The sequence below is a fragment of the Bos grunniens genome, chromosome 21, assembly GCF_055505025.1.
Source record: "Bos grunniens cultivar Pamir isolate PY7600 chromosome 21, Bosgru_T2T1.0, whole genome shotgun sequence".
NCBI lineage: Eukaryota > Metazoa > Chordata > Mammalia > Artiodactyla > Bovidae > Bos > Bos grunniens.
Window position 1 is genome coordinate 44,266,010 of NC_141185.1, and position 16,627 is coordinate 44,282,636.

At 44.8% G+C, this 16,627-nt stretch overlaps 1 protein-coding gene and 1 long non-coding RNA gene across 3 annotated transcripts in view; one reads left to right on the forward strand and one right to left on the reverse strand.

Moving 5' to 3' along the window:
* Positions 1-16,271, forward strand: part of CTXND1 (cortexin domain containing 1) — a 54,275-nt gene extending 38,004 nt beyond the window's left edge. For both annotated transcript variants that reach the window (XR_015149929.1, XM_086364229.1), the window contains 2 exons: positions 11,391-11,553; positions 11,756-16,271. Coding sequence is in view for 1 of the 2 variants with exons in the window: in XM_086364229.1 (XP_086220355.1) it covers positions 11,818-11,997 (180 nt within the window). In the remaining variant the exon portion in view is untranslated. The remainder of the gene's footprint in view (positions 1-11,390; positions 11,554-11,755) is intronic.
* LOC147349541 (uncharacterized) lies at positions 7,798-8,829 on the reverse strand. The gene is made up of 2 exons (XR_015149930.1): positions 8,763-8,829; positions 7,798-8,342 (listed from the first exon to the last, which is right to left on the reverse strand). It is a non-coding gene; the product is annotated as an uncharacterized LOC147349541 (long non-coding RNA).
* Positions 16,272-16,627: the final 356 nt, after the last annotated feature.

Sequence of the window (16,627 nt, forward strand, 5' to 3'; positions counted from 1 at the left end):
AATTCCAAGTCCTACAAAGGATATGAATGGTAGCAGCTTCTAAAGAATGCTGGAGAAAGTGGGGATTGGAACAACCACTTTGGAGGAAAAATCGGCAATATACAAGGGGCTTCCCTGGTGGCTCAGAAGGTAAAGAATATGCCTGCAGTGCGGGAAACCTGGGTTTAATCCCTGGGTTGGGAAGATCCCCTGGAGAAGGGCATGGCAACCCACTCCAGCATTCTTGCCTGGAGAATCCCATGGACAGAGACGGAGTCACAAAGAGTCGGACACTACTGAACAACTAAGCACAGCACAAGGGGTTTTCCAATTGCTCATTAGGTAAAGAATCTGCCTGCAATGCAGGGACACAGAAGATATGGGTTTGATCCCTGGGTTGGGAAGATCCCCTGGATTTGGAAATGGCAACCTACTCCAATATTCTGGCCTGAAAAATCCCATGGACAGAGACGCTTGGCAGGCTGCAGTCCAAAGGGTCACAGAGAGTCAGACACCACTGAGCTACTGAGCACAAGAAAGTTCAGTTCAGTTCAGTTCAGTCGCTCAGTCATGTCTGACTCTTTGCGACCCCATGAATCGCAGCACGCCAGGCCTCCCTGTCTATCACCAACTCCTGGAGTTCACTCAGACTCATGTCCATCGAGTCAGTGATGCCATCCAGCCGTCTCATCCTCTGTCGTCCCCTTCTCCTCCTGCCCCCAATCCTTCCCAGCATCAGAGTCTTTTTAGAGATAGTCTAATTATAGGACTAAAGAATTGCAGTCCAGTTAACACCCCGTAACTTCACTTTCACTTTTCACTTTCATGCATTGGAGAGGGAAATGGCAACCCACTCCAGTATTCTTGCCTGGAGAATCCCAGGGACAGAGGAGCCTAGTGGGCTGCCGTCTATGGGGTCGCAAGAGTCGGACATGACTGAAGTGACTTAGCAGCAGCAGCAGCAAAAAAAAAAAAAAAAAACCTGGCCTAATGGTATATGCATAAGAAAGTTCACTGAAACATTATTTTCATCATTAAAAATTTGAAATAATAAAGTGTTCATCATTTGGAGGGGAAATGAACAAATCGTGGTCCAACCACAGAATTCTATGCAACAGAGAAAAGGTATGAACTAGCATGTATCAATATAGGAAATGAAAAGTGTGAGTGGCTCAGTCATGTCTGACTCCTTGTGACCCCGGGGACTGTAGCTCTCCAGACTACCTTGTCCATGGGATTTTCCAGGCAAGAATACTGAAATGGGTTGCTATTTTCTTCTCCAGGGTGTCTTCCCAACCCAAGGATAGAACCCAGGTCTCCTGCATTGCAGGCAGATTCCTTACTGTCTGAGCCACCACGGAAACCCCAGTAAGAGCAGACCATTACAATTTTATGTCACTGAAGTTGAATATTTACATAATATGGACAATTTCTTCCTGCAGAAAATTGTTTCCCTAATTGCTATAAGAAGAAGAAGAAAATCTAAATACGCCAACATCCATTAAAAAATTGAAAGAGAGGCTTCCTCAGTGGTCTCGTGGTTAAGAATCCCCATGTCAATGCAGAGGACATGGGTTTGATTCCTGGTTTGGCAAGATTCCCATAAGCCCCTGCACCACAACTACTGAAGCTTTTGTGCTCTAGAGTCTGTGCTCCACGAAAAGAAGCCACTGCAATCTGCAATTAGAGAGTAGCCCCTGTTCGCTTCAATTAGAGAAAGCCTGCATGCAGCAATGAAGACCCAGCACAGCCAACATAAACATTTTTTTTAATTGAAAAGTATTCTTCATCACGCATTTCCAAAAAAGATCACACAAGTTGAGTTCAAAAAACTTCTAAGGAACAGATATGAACTACTGGAGACAGAATTATACAGAAATCTTCCTTTTGCGCTTAGAAATTAGCATAACCTTGATACAAAAATCTAATAGAATAGCACACAAAAGAATCAATAGATCCATTTTACTTAGTCATGGTAGTAATATCCCCTAGATAAAATATTAATATTTGAATCCAGCAGTGTTTTAAAAATAGTATACCAAGTAGAATTTATTCCAGGATGTAAATTTGGTTCAACATTAAGGTATTTATTCATAGACAGTGAAAAATCCACATGTTCATCTAGAAAGGGAAGTCCCATGAAAATTGTTAGAATACTAGAATTAATAGGAACAGCTAGCATTTATTCAGCATTTACTAGGTGCCAGTTTCTGTGTTGAGAATTTCCCATGTTTTATTTAATCCTCACAATAATCCTATCATCCCCTTTTTTTCTATGTAAGCGAATTAAAACTTAGAGAAATAAAACTTGCTTAACTTGGTGGAAATCACTTACCAGGAACCAATAGCCAACACCGTAGTCTTTTTTTTTAAGTTTTTATTTTGTATGGCAGTGTAGCTGATTAACTATGTTGTGATAGTTTCAGGTTCACAGCAAAGGGACTCAGCCATAGGTACACATGTATCCATTCTCCCCCCTCCCGCCCAAATTCCCTTCCCATCCAGACTGCCACATAACACTGAGCAGAGTTCCCTGTGCTATACAGTAGGTCCTTTGTTGGTTATCTATTTTAAATACAGTAGTGAGCAAATACCATAATCATTGAAATAGGACTCCAACCCCTTGCCTGCTTGAATCTGCAGCAGCCCTCATCTTTGGCAGTTTTGTCTCAATTTCCTAGATTTTTCTTTTTAGAGCTGTGTTGCTTTGCAATCCAGAGTAAGACAGAGGCCCAGCTTATCACTGGCACAGACAAAAAACACAGGATGAATTTTCTGCCTCTGGTCCTGGCACTCGCACCTACCTTCTGTCATTGGAAGGAATTCAGGAAAACCAGAGATGTTTGTTGGAGAGATCATGGAAAGTGTCACATCACTGTCCTCTCCAGCAACCAGCATTCCCACGGAGGTCTGGTGGTTAAGACTCTACGCTTCCACTACAAGGGGCATGAGTTTGATCCTTGGTTGGGGAACTAAGATCCCACATGCTGCATGGTATGGTCAAAAAAAAGAAAGAAGAGTGCTGGTCCTATAAAGGGATCATTAGTCCCATCATTTGCCCTCTCTAAGCCTGTCTCCCTAACTCTAAAATAATGGCTCTAGGTTGGATGATGTCCAAGTTCATTGCTTCTGACTTTACACTGAAAGACTGATTACCCAAAACAAGGCTCAAATTACTTTTGAGAATTGCAGCATAGGAAATGTCAGCTTGTTGGCCCCCCTGCTGCTAGATAACACTTGTAAAATTTGTAAGAAGGAAGTGAGAACATCTCAACTCATGGCTGGAAATGAATTATGTTCTTCAGAAGAGAAACATCTCTTGCCAGTTTGCAAAACTTTGGGCTCTTGCTAGTTCACCCTTCAAATGCAGGAAGGCAATTTGTGGAGCTCTGCAGAGGGGATTTGCGTGAATTTGGGGGAAATACTGTCAACAGAAAGTGTTCTCTTTTGCCATATGTGTGACACAAGTAGAGGCAGAAAACATATGTGCCGTGCAGTTTACGGAGCCCCAGCCCTCTCAAACAGGATGACGGTCTTCAAAGTTTTCTATCGCTAGAGGAGATACAGACAGACATTTTTTAAATGTCATGTTGGTTCTGTGTGGCAGAATATTCAAAGAGGTGGAACTCTGACATTTCTTTCTGGGAGATAAACTGCTGATGCACAGATCTAGAGAAATGCTGGGAGAGGCGGGCGTATTTGCATGAGTCGTCTGAGAGCCTCATGAATGGATACTGATTGAGACTCTAACCCTTTGCCCCTGAGATTCACATTCTGGAAATCTGCCTCAGTGGCTCACGCCTTGCCTAAACAGTATCTGGAGGGAGGAAAGAGCAACACAGCCTCTAGAATAAAGTCATCATGAAGATAAAAACATTAGACTTTGGGGCAGGTCCTTGCCTGGAATTGGGGGTCTCTTAAGAAAGGAATGGGTTGGTTTTTGTTTTTTTATTTTTATTTTTTAATTGGATAATAATTGTTATGTTGGTTTCCGTTGTGCAAGAGGAATGCTTTTTTTTTTTTTGCGTTTGCTTTTCTTTTTTAATTTGGATGATAATTGTTCTGTTGGTTTCTGCAATACCAACAAAGTGAATCAGCCATAGGTATACATATATCCCCTCCCTCTTGAAGGGGAAGGAGAGAGTGGGATGAATTGAGAGAGTAGCATTTTAGTATTTATTTGGCTGCATCAGATCTTAGTTGAGGCACATGGAATCTTCGTTATGGTGCTTGGGTCCTCTAGTTGTGGCACATGAGCTTAGCTGCCCCAAGCCATGTAGGATCTTAGTTCCCCAACCAGGGATTAAACCTGCATCCCCTGCATTGCAAGGTGGATTCTTAACCACTGGACCAGAAGGGAAGTCCCAGGAGAGGAGTGGTTTGAACCTCTGGGGCTGTGGATCCTGGGATGGGTGGCAATCAGCCATCCTGGAGGTTAACTAGAGGCCCAGGAATATGGTTGGTGTATAGCAGCAAAGCGAAGAATCTAGGTCTCTTCCCAGGGTCTCTTGACAGAGCTTTTGGGAAGGCTGGAAGAGCCCACACCTGGGAGAACCACCCATGCTGTAAAGTAAAAACTTCCTAGCTGTTAATATCAACCATCTTCCCCAGGTGATGTGGCATCCTTCGGATACTAAGAGGACACTCCATCTGGAAGGCATGAGCCAACTCGCCCTTTGGTCATAAATAAGCACCTTCGGGACTTCTTAGTCCCAGGAAATGTATTCAAACTTGGTGACATTGGAGCTTGAGATGTTCAGTAGAAATATTGGCAAGGAATGTGTTCTTGTTGTTTTGTAATCTCAGAGTGGCAAAGGGGAGCACAGATGTGCGAGAGGAGAGGAATCCTAGTGGTGGCTCCCAGGCTGTCCCCAGTTCTCAGAACAAAGAGGGGTGCCCTTCAGCCCAGGGGCACTGCAGGTAGACCAGGATGCCCTGGAGGACTTTGTGCAGCTTCACGGACTTGGCCTTGGTCTGGCTGCTGTACGCCAGCCCAACTTGGATTGTAGACCAGGATGCCCTGGAGGACTTTGTGCAGCTTCACGGACTTGGCCTTGGTCTGGCTGCTGTACGCCAGCCCAACTTGGATTGCTTAGACCCTCTTGACAAACACCTCATGGACATTGCTTAATTTTATGTCCCAGTACATTTTTAGTCCATTTTGACCATTTACATTCTAGAAAACATCCATATCATTGAGTTTTTCAAATGTACTGATGGGTTTTACACAGCACCACCCCTTATGTTTTTGATCTCCTTAGTATCCGTGGTTATAGCCTCTTTCTCACTCCTGTTGTTGTTCAGTCGCTCAGTCGTGTCCGACTCTTGGCGACCCCGTGAACTGCAGCATGCCAGGCTTCTCTGTCCTTCACCATCTCCCAGAGTTTGCTCAAACTCACGCTGATTGAGTCAGTGATACCATCCAACCATCTCATCCTCCGCCCCCTTCATCTCCTGCCCTCAATCTTTCCCAGCGTCTGGTTCTTTTCCAGTCAGTTGGCTCTTCTCATTCTTAAAGGTGTATACTTGTCTTTCCTCTTTCTTTCTAGATTAATTTTGCCAGAGGTTTATCCAGGTTCAAACTATTATAAAGACCTTTCTCTGTGGTTTATTTTTAATTCTACTGGTGCTCTGTTTTGTGAATTGTTAAATTCTGCTTTTAATTCTTATTTCATCTTCCAGATTTCCTTGATGCTGTTTTTATAATGGTCTCAGTTTATTTCTTCTTTCCCTGCATTTAATTCTTCTTGTTCAATCATGAAAGCTATGGTTTTGGCCCTGAATATAATAAACAGATGTCACTCACCTCACTCCATAACTTCTAATATGTAGAATACTCATTAGAGTGATTTTCTAAATATTCTGTAATTATGCTTAATTTTCTCATTAGCTCAATCATTATTTTTTAACGTTATTAAAATCAAATAGCTTGTTGCTCTGTTAGTTTGTTTAATCTTTTGTGGTCAGAAAATATAGCCTGTAAAATTTCTACTTTTTAAAATGTATAGATGTTTTCTTTGTAAATAAACACCAAATCAATTTTTGTAACTATTCTGTAAACATTTAAAATCAGTGTATATTCCCTATAGGCAATAAAAATGTCTATTCAGCTAACTAATTTAATAGTCAATTATTTTATATCATTCTCCTAGTGTTATCTTTAATGTTCAAACATGTATCTTAATCTACACTGTTCTATCAGTATTAAACTAAAATTTACATTAAATTATTGAATTAATTAAAATTATTAAAATATTTACACTACCTAAATGATATAAAAATTTTATTACATTTTGATTTAGTTCCACCTTCCCTCTACTAGTTTTTATTGAAATAATGCAGAATTTTAGATACAAGTTATCTTTATGAAGTTTTTCTGTTATGTAACTTTTATTTTTTTAATTCTTTTTTTAACATTTACATTGTTTTATAGCTATATTTGGGCTTCCCAGGTGGCTCAGTGGTAAAGAATCCACCTGCCAATGCAGAAGACACAGGTTCCATCCCTGGGTGGGGAAGATCCCCTGGAGAAGGAAATGGCAGCTCACTCCAGTATTCTTACCTGGAAGATCCTATGGACAGAGGAGCCTGGTGAGCTATAGTCCATAAGGTCACAAAAGACTGGGATACAATTTAGGACTCAGTTCAGTTCAGTTCAGTTCAGTTAGTTGCTCAGTCATGTCCAGCTCTTTGCGATCCGATGGACTGCAGCACGCCAGGCCTCCCTGTCCATCACCAACTCCGGGAGTTTACTCAAACTCATGTCCATTGAGTCAGTGATGCCAGCCAGCCATCTCATCCTCTGTCATCCCCTTCTCCTCCTGCCCTCAATCTTTCCCAGCATCAGGGTCTTTTCAAATGAGTCAGCTCTTCGCATCAGGTGGCCAAAGGATTGGAGTTACAGCTTTAACATCAGTCCTTCCAGTGAACATTCAGGACTGATTTCTTTTAGGATGAACTGGTTGGATCTCCTTGCAGTCCAGGGGACTCTCAAGAGTCTTCTCCAACACCACGGTTCAAAAGCATCAGTTCTTCGGCGCTCAGCTTTCTTTATAGTCCAACTCTTACATCCATACATGACTACTGGAAAAACCATAGTCTTGACTAGACTGACCTTTGTTGGCACAGTAATGTCTTTGCTTTTTAATATGCTGTCTGAGTGAAGTCGCTCAGTCGTGTCCGACTCTTTGAGACCCCATGGACTGTAGCCTACAACGCTCCTCCGTCCATGGGATTTTCCAGGCAAGAGTACTGGAGTGGGTTGCCATTTCCTTCTCCAGAGGATCTTCCCAACCCAGGGATCGAACCTGGGTCTCCTGCATTGTAAGCAGATGCTTTACTATCTGAGCCACCAGGGAAGTCTATGCTGTCTAGGTTGGTCATACTTTCCTTCCAAGGAGTAAACGTCTTTTTATTTCATAAAAAATTTAGGACTAACAAGCAACGTATACACTTTAACAATGTAGCGTTATCTTTTTTTTTTTTAACCTGCTCCTCATAACCAGTAGAAAGCTAGTGCCCTTTTTGGCACTATTCAATTTACTGCCTTTCAGAAATGAAGATTTCTTTTTGAGAATCATCTAGAGTCACTAGAAAGTCGTGTTTTCTATTTGACAGTGATTCTATAAGGAACAGAAGTTCACTAAGGTTACCACAAATAACGGATCTTTTAGTGTAAGGACGAGAAGAGCCTTGATCCTTTTCTCCTCTCATTGCCTCTCATGGTCTCTTAGTGATGCCCTTCCTCTGACTGTTCTTGTCATTTTTCCACCACCAAGGCTATGACTGCCACACCTGGTGGATCAGCAGACTGGGAAGGGCACCGGACTTTCTTCTTTTATTTTTTCTGCCATACCACACCACATGCAGAACTTCCCCAGTCAGGGATCGAACCTGTGCCCCCTGCATCGGAAGAACAGAGGCTTAACCGTTGGACCACCAGGGAAGTCCCATGCCTCAGATCTTGATGTTACAGTGTCAGCAAGACTGCTGATGAAACCCTCCATATCTTTGTGCAGTTTCTTTCCCCTCCCTATATGGCTACTTTTGTCCATGGAATTCTCCAGGCAAGGATACTGGAGTGGGTACCCATTCCCTTTTCCAGGGGATCTTCCCAACCTCAGGATCAAACCCAGGTCTCCTGCATTGCAGGCAGATTCTTTACCATCTGAGCCACCAGAGAAGCCCTGTCTGACTGCAAAAGTGCCCAAAGCTCGTATACTCGTGTTCCACCTTCATTTTAGTTTTCCTTTCCCTTCTAAGATGCATTTTTCCAACAGCCTCCCAGTGAGTTGCTTCTTCTCTAGTAGCTGGACAGTGTGTTCTTATGCACCTTTGACTGATTTGTTTGCATTTTTCCATACCTGGGGAAATAGAACAAAAATAGCCAATGTTTTTTATAAGTCAAATGTAAGAATCAAAATATTTAAATATTAGAAAATAACAAATTCTCTCCACAATATTGCATGAAGTCCATCCCCTCCATGTATCTTTCCAGCCCTAGTAGTAGTTATGGTATGTATTTATGGATATACCATTTTATTAATATTTAAATTTCACCAAGAGTTCAAGTATATGCTAGCTTTATGTTCAGATTTTGAAATGAAGATAAAATGAACAAACAGCTTAAGGGTGCAGTGTGTTTAACACTGCACAATATATTCACTTGGGATTCTCAGGTGGTTCAGTGGTAAAGAATCTGCCTTCCAATGTAGGAGACTCAGGAGACATGGGTTTGATCCCTAGGTCAGAAAGATCCCCTGGAGGATGAAATGGCAACTCACTCTCGTATCCTTGCCTGGAGAATCCCAGGAACGAGGAGCCTGGAGGGCTACAGTCCATGGAGTCCTGAAAAAGTCAGACACGACTGAACACACATTCCCAGTATATTTAGCAACTAGACGATGTAGGGGGTGGTTAACTGTCCACTTAAGAACACAAGTATAGGGACAAGGCCTGCCAGTGGAGGAAATACCCACCATTCAGGTCTGAACAGAGGTCCTTGGTTGCTGGCAGAGTCTCCCTTCAACTTCAAACTTGAGACAAACCACAGAACATACAAAACTTGATTGAGACATACCACTCAGTATACCAAAATCGACTTCAGAACAGTAACAGGATAGATTGGGCAGAGCCAGTTCGGGTTGTGGGGCCCAGTCTGAAGCAAGCAGGGTTGCCCAGAGGCTGGAAAGGTGGCAGCTGAAGCCTAGAATAGGGAGACGAGAGCAGCCGTCTTCTAAAAATCGCTGATTTCCAAACAAATTCCTAAGTTGTTTTTGGTTTTAATCATCTCTTAGCACAGACTCATCATCTCCCTCTGGCAAGCCTGTTAACTGCTCTGATGAAGGAGTGGGGCCACCAAGTGCACTCCCACAGGACAACACAATCAGTGTGGGGTTATGACACTGGGCCCCTTCTGTGTCCTGAGCAAACGCCTTCCACTTAACCCATCTGTCATCTGGGGAAGTGATTCTGATGGGTCACCTTTCATAATGACTCCGCCACTATTTATAGAACCAGCAGATTACTGCACGTGATCAGCTCTGGTCTTTGTTACCTGATTGAATTCACACTGTCGATACAGCCGGTTGTTTAGCCCCGAAGTAATAAGTGATGTGCTTTTTCAGTCTCCTTGCCTTCCTACCGTTAGTGTCCGGAGGGCAGAAGCTAAGCAAGTTTGCATCTTCTCTGGCATTTCCTGTGAACCCACAAGGCAGGGGCCTGTCCTGGGTCCAGGTTGGTAGTGGCCCTTGGTCAGTCTTGGAGCCTGCCCTTGAGAAACTGACATGCTGCTCTGACTGCATTCTGTACCCCCAAATCCATATGCTGAAGTCCTGACACTCAACAGGATTGTAGTTGGAGATAAGGCATTTAGGAGAGTACGTGTTCAGTCTCATGTCCAACTCTTTGCAACCCCATGGACTGCAGCCCACCGGGCTCCTCTATCTTTGGGTTCTCCAGGCAAGAATACTGGAGTGGGTTGCCATGCCCTCCTCCAGGGGATCATCCCTACTCAGGAATCGAATCCATGTCTCCTGCATTTCCTGCATTGGATTCATTACCACTAGCGCCACCTGGGAAGCCCCCATTTGGATCTGCTACACCCAAACCCTAAAACTGCTTGCTTTCACAATTGTGCCAGGTCAGCCCACCAGCTGTTCCCTTCAGGGTTGCTCACTGGCCCAGATCAGAAACCCTGACTCGGGAGCAAGTTCCCCTCCAGCCACCCTGAGAAGGTGGCAGATGGAGTGTCTGGCCTGTGCAGGCTCCATGCTGAAGGACAGTTACATTCTGTTGGGGACCACTGAGCTGACCCCTGGGAAGGCCGGCCCCTCAGCTCCCAGGAATGGCAGCTGGGTTCAGCTGCATCACTGCTGGGCGTCAGGTCCTCACTGGGAAGGGGGGCTGGAAGGGATGTGTGTCCGCCCTGTAATTAACGTTAATCAACGCACACCATCTGGAGGGTGGAAGAATCTGTTCTTTGCATCCACGCTCTTGGCTTTCATCCCAGCTTAAGGATCCAGAAAATGCCGATAACCTTCCTCTGGGGCACGTTGCCAGGTTATAGGGCCCAGTTCTGGCCCCAGACAAGACAGGGGAGACTCACCAGACAATTTTTCCAAGGTCTGACTTTTATAATCTGTGTGGGGTCTCTGATATTAACTTAGGGCAGACGCTGAGCTGAGGATTTCAGTCTGTGTTTGAGAGGCCAGACTGAGTCCAGCTGTGAAACACAGCCCTAAAGCCACTGAACTGTTCACCTCACCATGGTCACTTTGGTAAATTTTATAATATGTATACAACAATTTTTTACAGTTGTATTTTTATTTTACCTTTAATTTTTATTGGAATATAGTTCTACAATGTTGTGTTAGTTTCTGCTATACAGCTAAGAGAATCAGACTTACATATACATATATCCCCTCTGTTCTGTATTTCCTTCCCATTCAGGTCACCACGGAGCATTAAGTAGAGTTCCCTGTGCTGTACAGTAGGTTCTCAGTAGTTATCTATTTTATACACAGTATCAATAGTGTATGTATGTCAATCCCAATCTTCCAGTTCATCCCAATGGTTTCACGGGCACAGTTTCAGTTTTGCAAGTTGAAGAGAGCTCTGGAGACGGATGGTGGTGATGGCTGCACAACGATTTGAACGTCCTAAAGCCACCAAACTGTGCACTTAACCATGGTCACCATGGTAAATTTTATGTTATGTCTATTTTATCACAATTTTTAATGTTATATTTTTTAAAAGAGAGAAGGAAAGGAAAAAAGCTTTGGTGTAAAGTGTGACTGCTCCCACCACGATGCCCAGGCAGGAACTCTCCAGGCCAGACTTTTCTGCCAGTCCAGCTCAGGTCTGGGTGTCATGGGAAGTAACCAGCCTTGTTCTGTCATATTCTGTTTCAGCTGCTGCCAGTTTGGGTCCCTGCTTTCTAAAGGAAAGGCCACTGCTCTCTCTGGCTTCCAGCTGTGATGTCTGGTCACCCCTGCCTCCCTCCTGAAGCAGCTGAACCCAGGGTGCATGCCCACCCAGTGGCCCTTATGAAGTGGTGATCACTCTGACCAGCAGGTGAGTGCCCTCTGGGAAGAGACCTCAGTGGGCATCTGAAAACGAGGTCTCAGCTCTCACGTGCAGGAGGGAAGGGGAAGGAGCCAACTTCCACTCCAGGGGGGCATATAAGAACCCAGGGTTGTGCTCTGCCCCCACCCCTACCCCCACCGCAGGCAAGTGGGCATGACCCTCTGATCTGCACTGCCCTGGCTTTCTGCAGGGGTGGAAGATGGTACCAGTCAACCCTGTGCCGGAGGAGGAGCCAGAAGCTGCCACTGAGAGATGGAGGACCCCACGCCTGAGCCTGTCTACGTGGACGTGGACAAAGGACTGACCTTGGCCTGCTTCGTCTTCCTCTGCCTGTTCCTCGTCGTGATGATCATCCGCTGTGCCAAGGTCATCATGGACCCTTACAGCGCCATCCCCACGTCCACCTGGGAGGAGCAGCACCTGGACGACTGAGGCGCGGGCGGGCAGAGGCAGTGGGGAGGGACCGAGACCCTGGTCCCTCCGTCCCCTGGCCACCAGCCTGCTAGCGCCTGGGGGCAGGCGGGAACAGATTCGGCTACTAGGGGTGGAGGTGGCTCAACTTAGCCTTGTCCACTCCCACACGAGCAGCAGGTTGAGATGCGTGGGATGCTGTGGGCGGTGCCATGGCCAGCCAGTCTGGGGATGAGAGGTCTTCGAGTCAGTAGGCCCGGGTTCCAGGCTGGGGACTCAGTGTGAGACTATGGGCGGTCACCTTCCCTGGCTCCCAAACCCCATTTGGCATTGGATACAGGACATATCATATAACAGTGGTCCAGTTTTGAGGAGACCCTTGCCCTGATCATGCCAAGAAGCACACGTACTAGCCCCAGGGTTGCACAGCACAGACATCCACCTGAAACCCAGCCCCTTCCCAATGGGCTGGCAGTGGAGCCAGGGTGGTGACCCAGGGAAGCAGATGGATTCAAATTCACAAAAGGCACAGGGGCTGCTTCCCAGCAATATTTTTTTAAACTAAAATATAGAAGGGTATATTTTTTCCTGTTATAAATGAAATGTGTATTTTAGAAGTTTGGAAAAATACAGAAAAATAATAGAAGGAAAGGGGGAAAATAATACTTATAATTCCACTTCCCCAAAGCCGCCATCTTGATATATTTTCTCTCAGTATTTTTACATATATTTTTCAATAGTCAAACTGTGTGCATGGTGTTGCATCACTTCATGTTAGAGCATGAACACTTTCTCATGTCATCAAACTCTTCAGTTCAGTTCAGTTCAGTTCAGTTGCTCAGTCACGTCCGACTCTTTGTGACCCCATGAACCACAGCACGCCAGGCCTCCCTGTCCATCACCAACTCCCGGAGTCTACCCAAATCCATGTCCATCGAGTCGGTGATGCCATCCAGCCATCTCATCCTCTATCATCGCCTTCTCCTCTTGCCCTCAATTTTTCCCAGCATCACAGTCTTTTCAAATGAGTCAGTTCTTCGCATCAGGTGGCCAAAATATTGGAGTTTCAGCTTCAACATCAGTCCTTCCAGTGAACACCCAAGACTTATCTCCTTTGGGCTGTACTAGTTGGATCTCCTTGCAGTCCAAGAGACTCTCAAGAGTCTTCTCCAACATCACAGTTAGAAAGCATCAATTCTTCGGCGCTCAGCTTTCTTTATAGTCCAACTCTCACATCCATACATGACTACTGGAAAAACCATAGCCTTGACTAGATGGACCTCTGTTGGCAAAGTAATGTTCTGCTTTTTAATATGCTGTCTAGGCTGGTCATAGCCATCATTTTTACTGGCTACAGAGTATTCCATTGGTGGATAGGTCATGGTGTAATAATTATCTCTGTTGGTCATATGTTTCTTTTTTTCCCCCACTATTCTTCATGAAAAATTATTTCACCCAGTGACCTCTTGAGAGCACACAGTATATGAGATGAATATCAGACAGGAAGACCTGGGTTCTACTCATGTCTGTCACTCTAAGGCTGTGTGACCTTGAGCAAGTCACTTTACCTCTCTGTACCTCCATCCCCTTGTTGTATAAAGGAGGAGGAAAAACCTTGCCCTTTTTGTTTTGTGTAAGCCTCATGTGAATGAAAGGGCCGGAGGGGAGTGCTTTGAATGTAAATGTGCCGTGGGGGGAGACAAGGAATAAGTTGTTGATTATAATGACTCCTTTCCCTCTTTTCCCACCCTTCTCGCCCCTCACACTCCATCACCTAAATCTACGACCTTGCAGCAAGAATAGTGGACCAGAGTCCACAAACCTGGCCCCGAGTCCCAGCTCCTCTACTTTCTTGCCCTATGATCCCAAATAACTCAGCCTCTCTGATCCCCAATTTCTTCATCTGTAAAATGAGGGAATAACATCTACCTCACAAGGTTGTTGTGAGGATGAAATGAGGGAACATGTCTTTTTTTGATTTTTACCACCCCCAGGAAAAGCCAGAGGTCTGAACTGGGAGAATGAGGGGTCTGGATTCCCCTCTCTCAGAGGAACCTGGAACCCTGGGTTTTCCTTGGTTCCCAGGGCCCTTCTGAAAGACCAGACCTCCTGGCCAGGACCTGGTCAGAGGAATGCTCACAGCAACCTCTCCCACCCAGCACCTGACCTCAAGAAATATGGTGTTTATTAATTTACATAATCATTATTATCATCAGTAATCCTGCAAACACAATATGCAGTTAAATGAGACCGCCTGAACACCCCCTGATTCTGAAGGTATTTATTCTATCCCTCTAAGGCATGCCTGCCATCTCCCTCAGAAGTGACCTGCAGCTGGGAAGAAGCTCAAGGCTCCCTTCGCATCACCCACATCCCCGCCATCAGTACCACCCCATCCCGGGTCACCTGGGAAATAGCTTTCCAAAGCACCATCACCACTAGGTGACCACCTTGAAAGTGAACAAGGGCACCGCTGTTCAGGCGGCATTCCAGGGCATTTCCAGCTGTTCCCCATGCCACCTTCCACGCTGTGGGATGCAGTAAGGGACAGCTGGCAAAGGCAGTGGGCTAAAATGCATTGGAGGCTCCGTCTGAGGGGACGGACCAGAGCAAGGACCCTGCACATTGCCTCAGGCCCAGCAGCAGCCTTCACTCTGCAGACTACCTCAGAGATACCAAGTACTTCTGTGAACAGCTCATCAGCATGGATTTACAGTGCCAGTCAGAACCAACTCCCAATCAGCAAAGATCCTGAGGAACAAGAGGTCTTGAAGACCTCACTTGGAGATATTTTAGAGCTCTAAGGAGTGAACAACAGGTGCCCAAGGGCTGTACTACTCAAACTCTGATGAAGGACAAATAGCACCTGCAGCATTGAGGAACTTTCTAGAAATCCAAAATCATGGACCCCCACTCCAGACCTCCAGAACTCTAATCTCTGCAGGTGGGGCCCAGAAATCTCTTAGCAAGATCCACCGAGTGATTTCTATGCCTGAACATGAGCTTCCCAGGTGGCTCAGTGGTAAAGCATCCTCCTGCCAATGCAGGAAACTCAAGTTCTATCCCTGAATTGGGAAGATCCCCTGGAGGAGGAAATGGCAACCCACTCCAGTGTTCTTGCCTGGAAAATCCCATGCACAGAGGAGCCTCCCAGACTACAGTCCAGGGTGGTCACAAAAAGTCGGATGTGACTGAGCATGCACACACATTAATTAAATGCATCAATATGTTTTTAGAGAAGGATCCATAGTATGGATCATATCAATAGATCATAGAAGGATCATATCAATAATATGATCAATTAGTTTGAGAAGCACTGCCTTGAGGGTCCTCTGGTCTCACTTATTTCTTTCCCACACCTAGAGTTGTTAATATTTCCCACCCTATCTCTTTTGACTTTTTTGGTGGCAAAGGGAAATAATAACATTTCAGCAAAAGATGGAAAATTTCAAAATCACTCCTATTATAAGCCTCCAGATAATAGTGATTTCCATTGTGCGTCCATGTGTTCCCTTCTCATCTTTGTCCACATGCAAAATATATTTTTTCATAAAAGCCTTCTGTTACAGTATTTTAATCAGTATCTCATAACATTTCTTCATAAGCATGTTTCTGCTACAGTCTTCCTATTTATCATTTTAGTGGCTATAAACCATACCATCTAGTGCATGTGCATAGTTATCCAGAATCCTATTATTAAGCATTTGGATTGCTTTCATTTTTCCCTAGTATATATGTTGCAAAATAAAACTAAAGAAAGCTTAAGACAGATATGATGAACCCTGGGGCTTGCTCAGGATGGTGGATAATAAATATTTAAATAACACCCGCTGCACCTTAGAGACACATGGGGGAGGGAGAGCCATCTAAATATTTGATCATAATAAGGGAAAACCCAACTGAAATTTCAAGCTTTTGTTGTTGCTTTAGCTACTAAAGGATGGAGGAGATGGTCCTTTGTCATCAGAGCATCTTAGCCAGTTTGTAGCTGGCTGAGATGAAGTTAGGGCTTGGGATGGAGAGGTAAACTGTTCAGCAAAAGAAATGGAGAGAATTTTTGAAGACTGGAAGCTGGCAGAAAGAAAATGAAAAACATCAGAGAGAAAGAGGTGTTGACCTCCTCAACCCAGGATTTAAGACAAAACATGATCAGAGAAAAAGTCCCCCTGCAGGGTACGGGTGATGGGGTCTCCAGACAGTGGTGTTTGGTGGTTGATTTTAAGTTGTTGCCTGTTCTGTGCTCTACTCCAGTCCCTTCCTGTTACCCCAAACCCTCAGTAAAGTCTGATACACAATCCACCTTGTGGCCGTGGTGTTTGTGGGGCAATAAAGACATCTGGTTGGGGGGAAGATATCTGGGAAGTGGGTGATGTGAAGAAATGTTATCTGGAAAGGGATGTCATTCTAGGGACAGGTGAGGTGGAGAAAAACAGCAGAAGCAAGAAATCAGTGACGGTCCCTAGCAGAAACATGAGCCCTGAGAATGCTCGGACAGGCTGGTATGACTAATAGAGGACACCAGTTTTACCTGCCTGGTCTATCAATTTCCATCAACTCTGTTTCATTTTTTCCAGTTAGTTGCTCTAATCTACATGTTCTTATTGAATTGCTACTCTTTTTTTGGCGGGGAGTTGTGCCATGCTGCATGCAG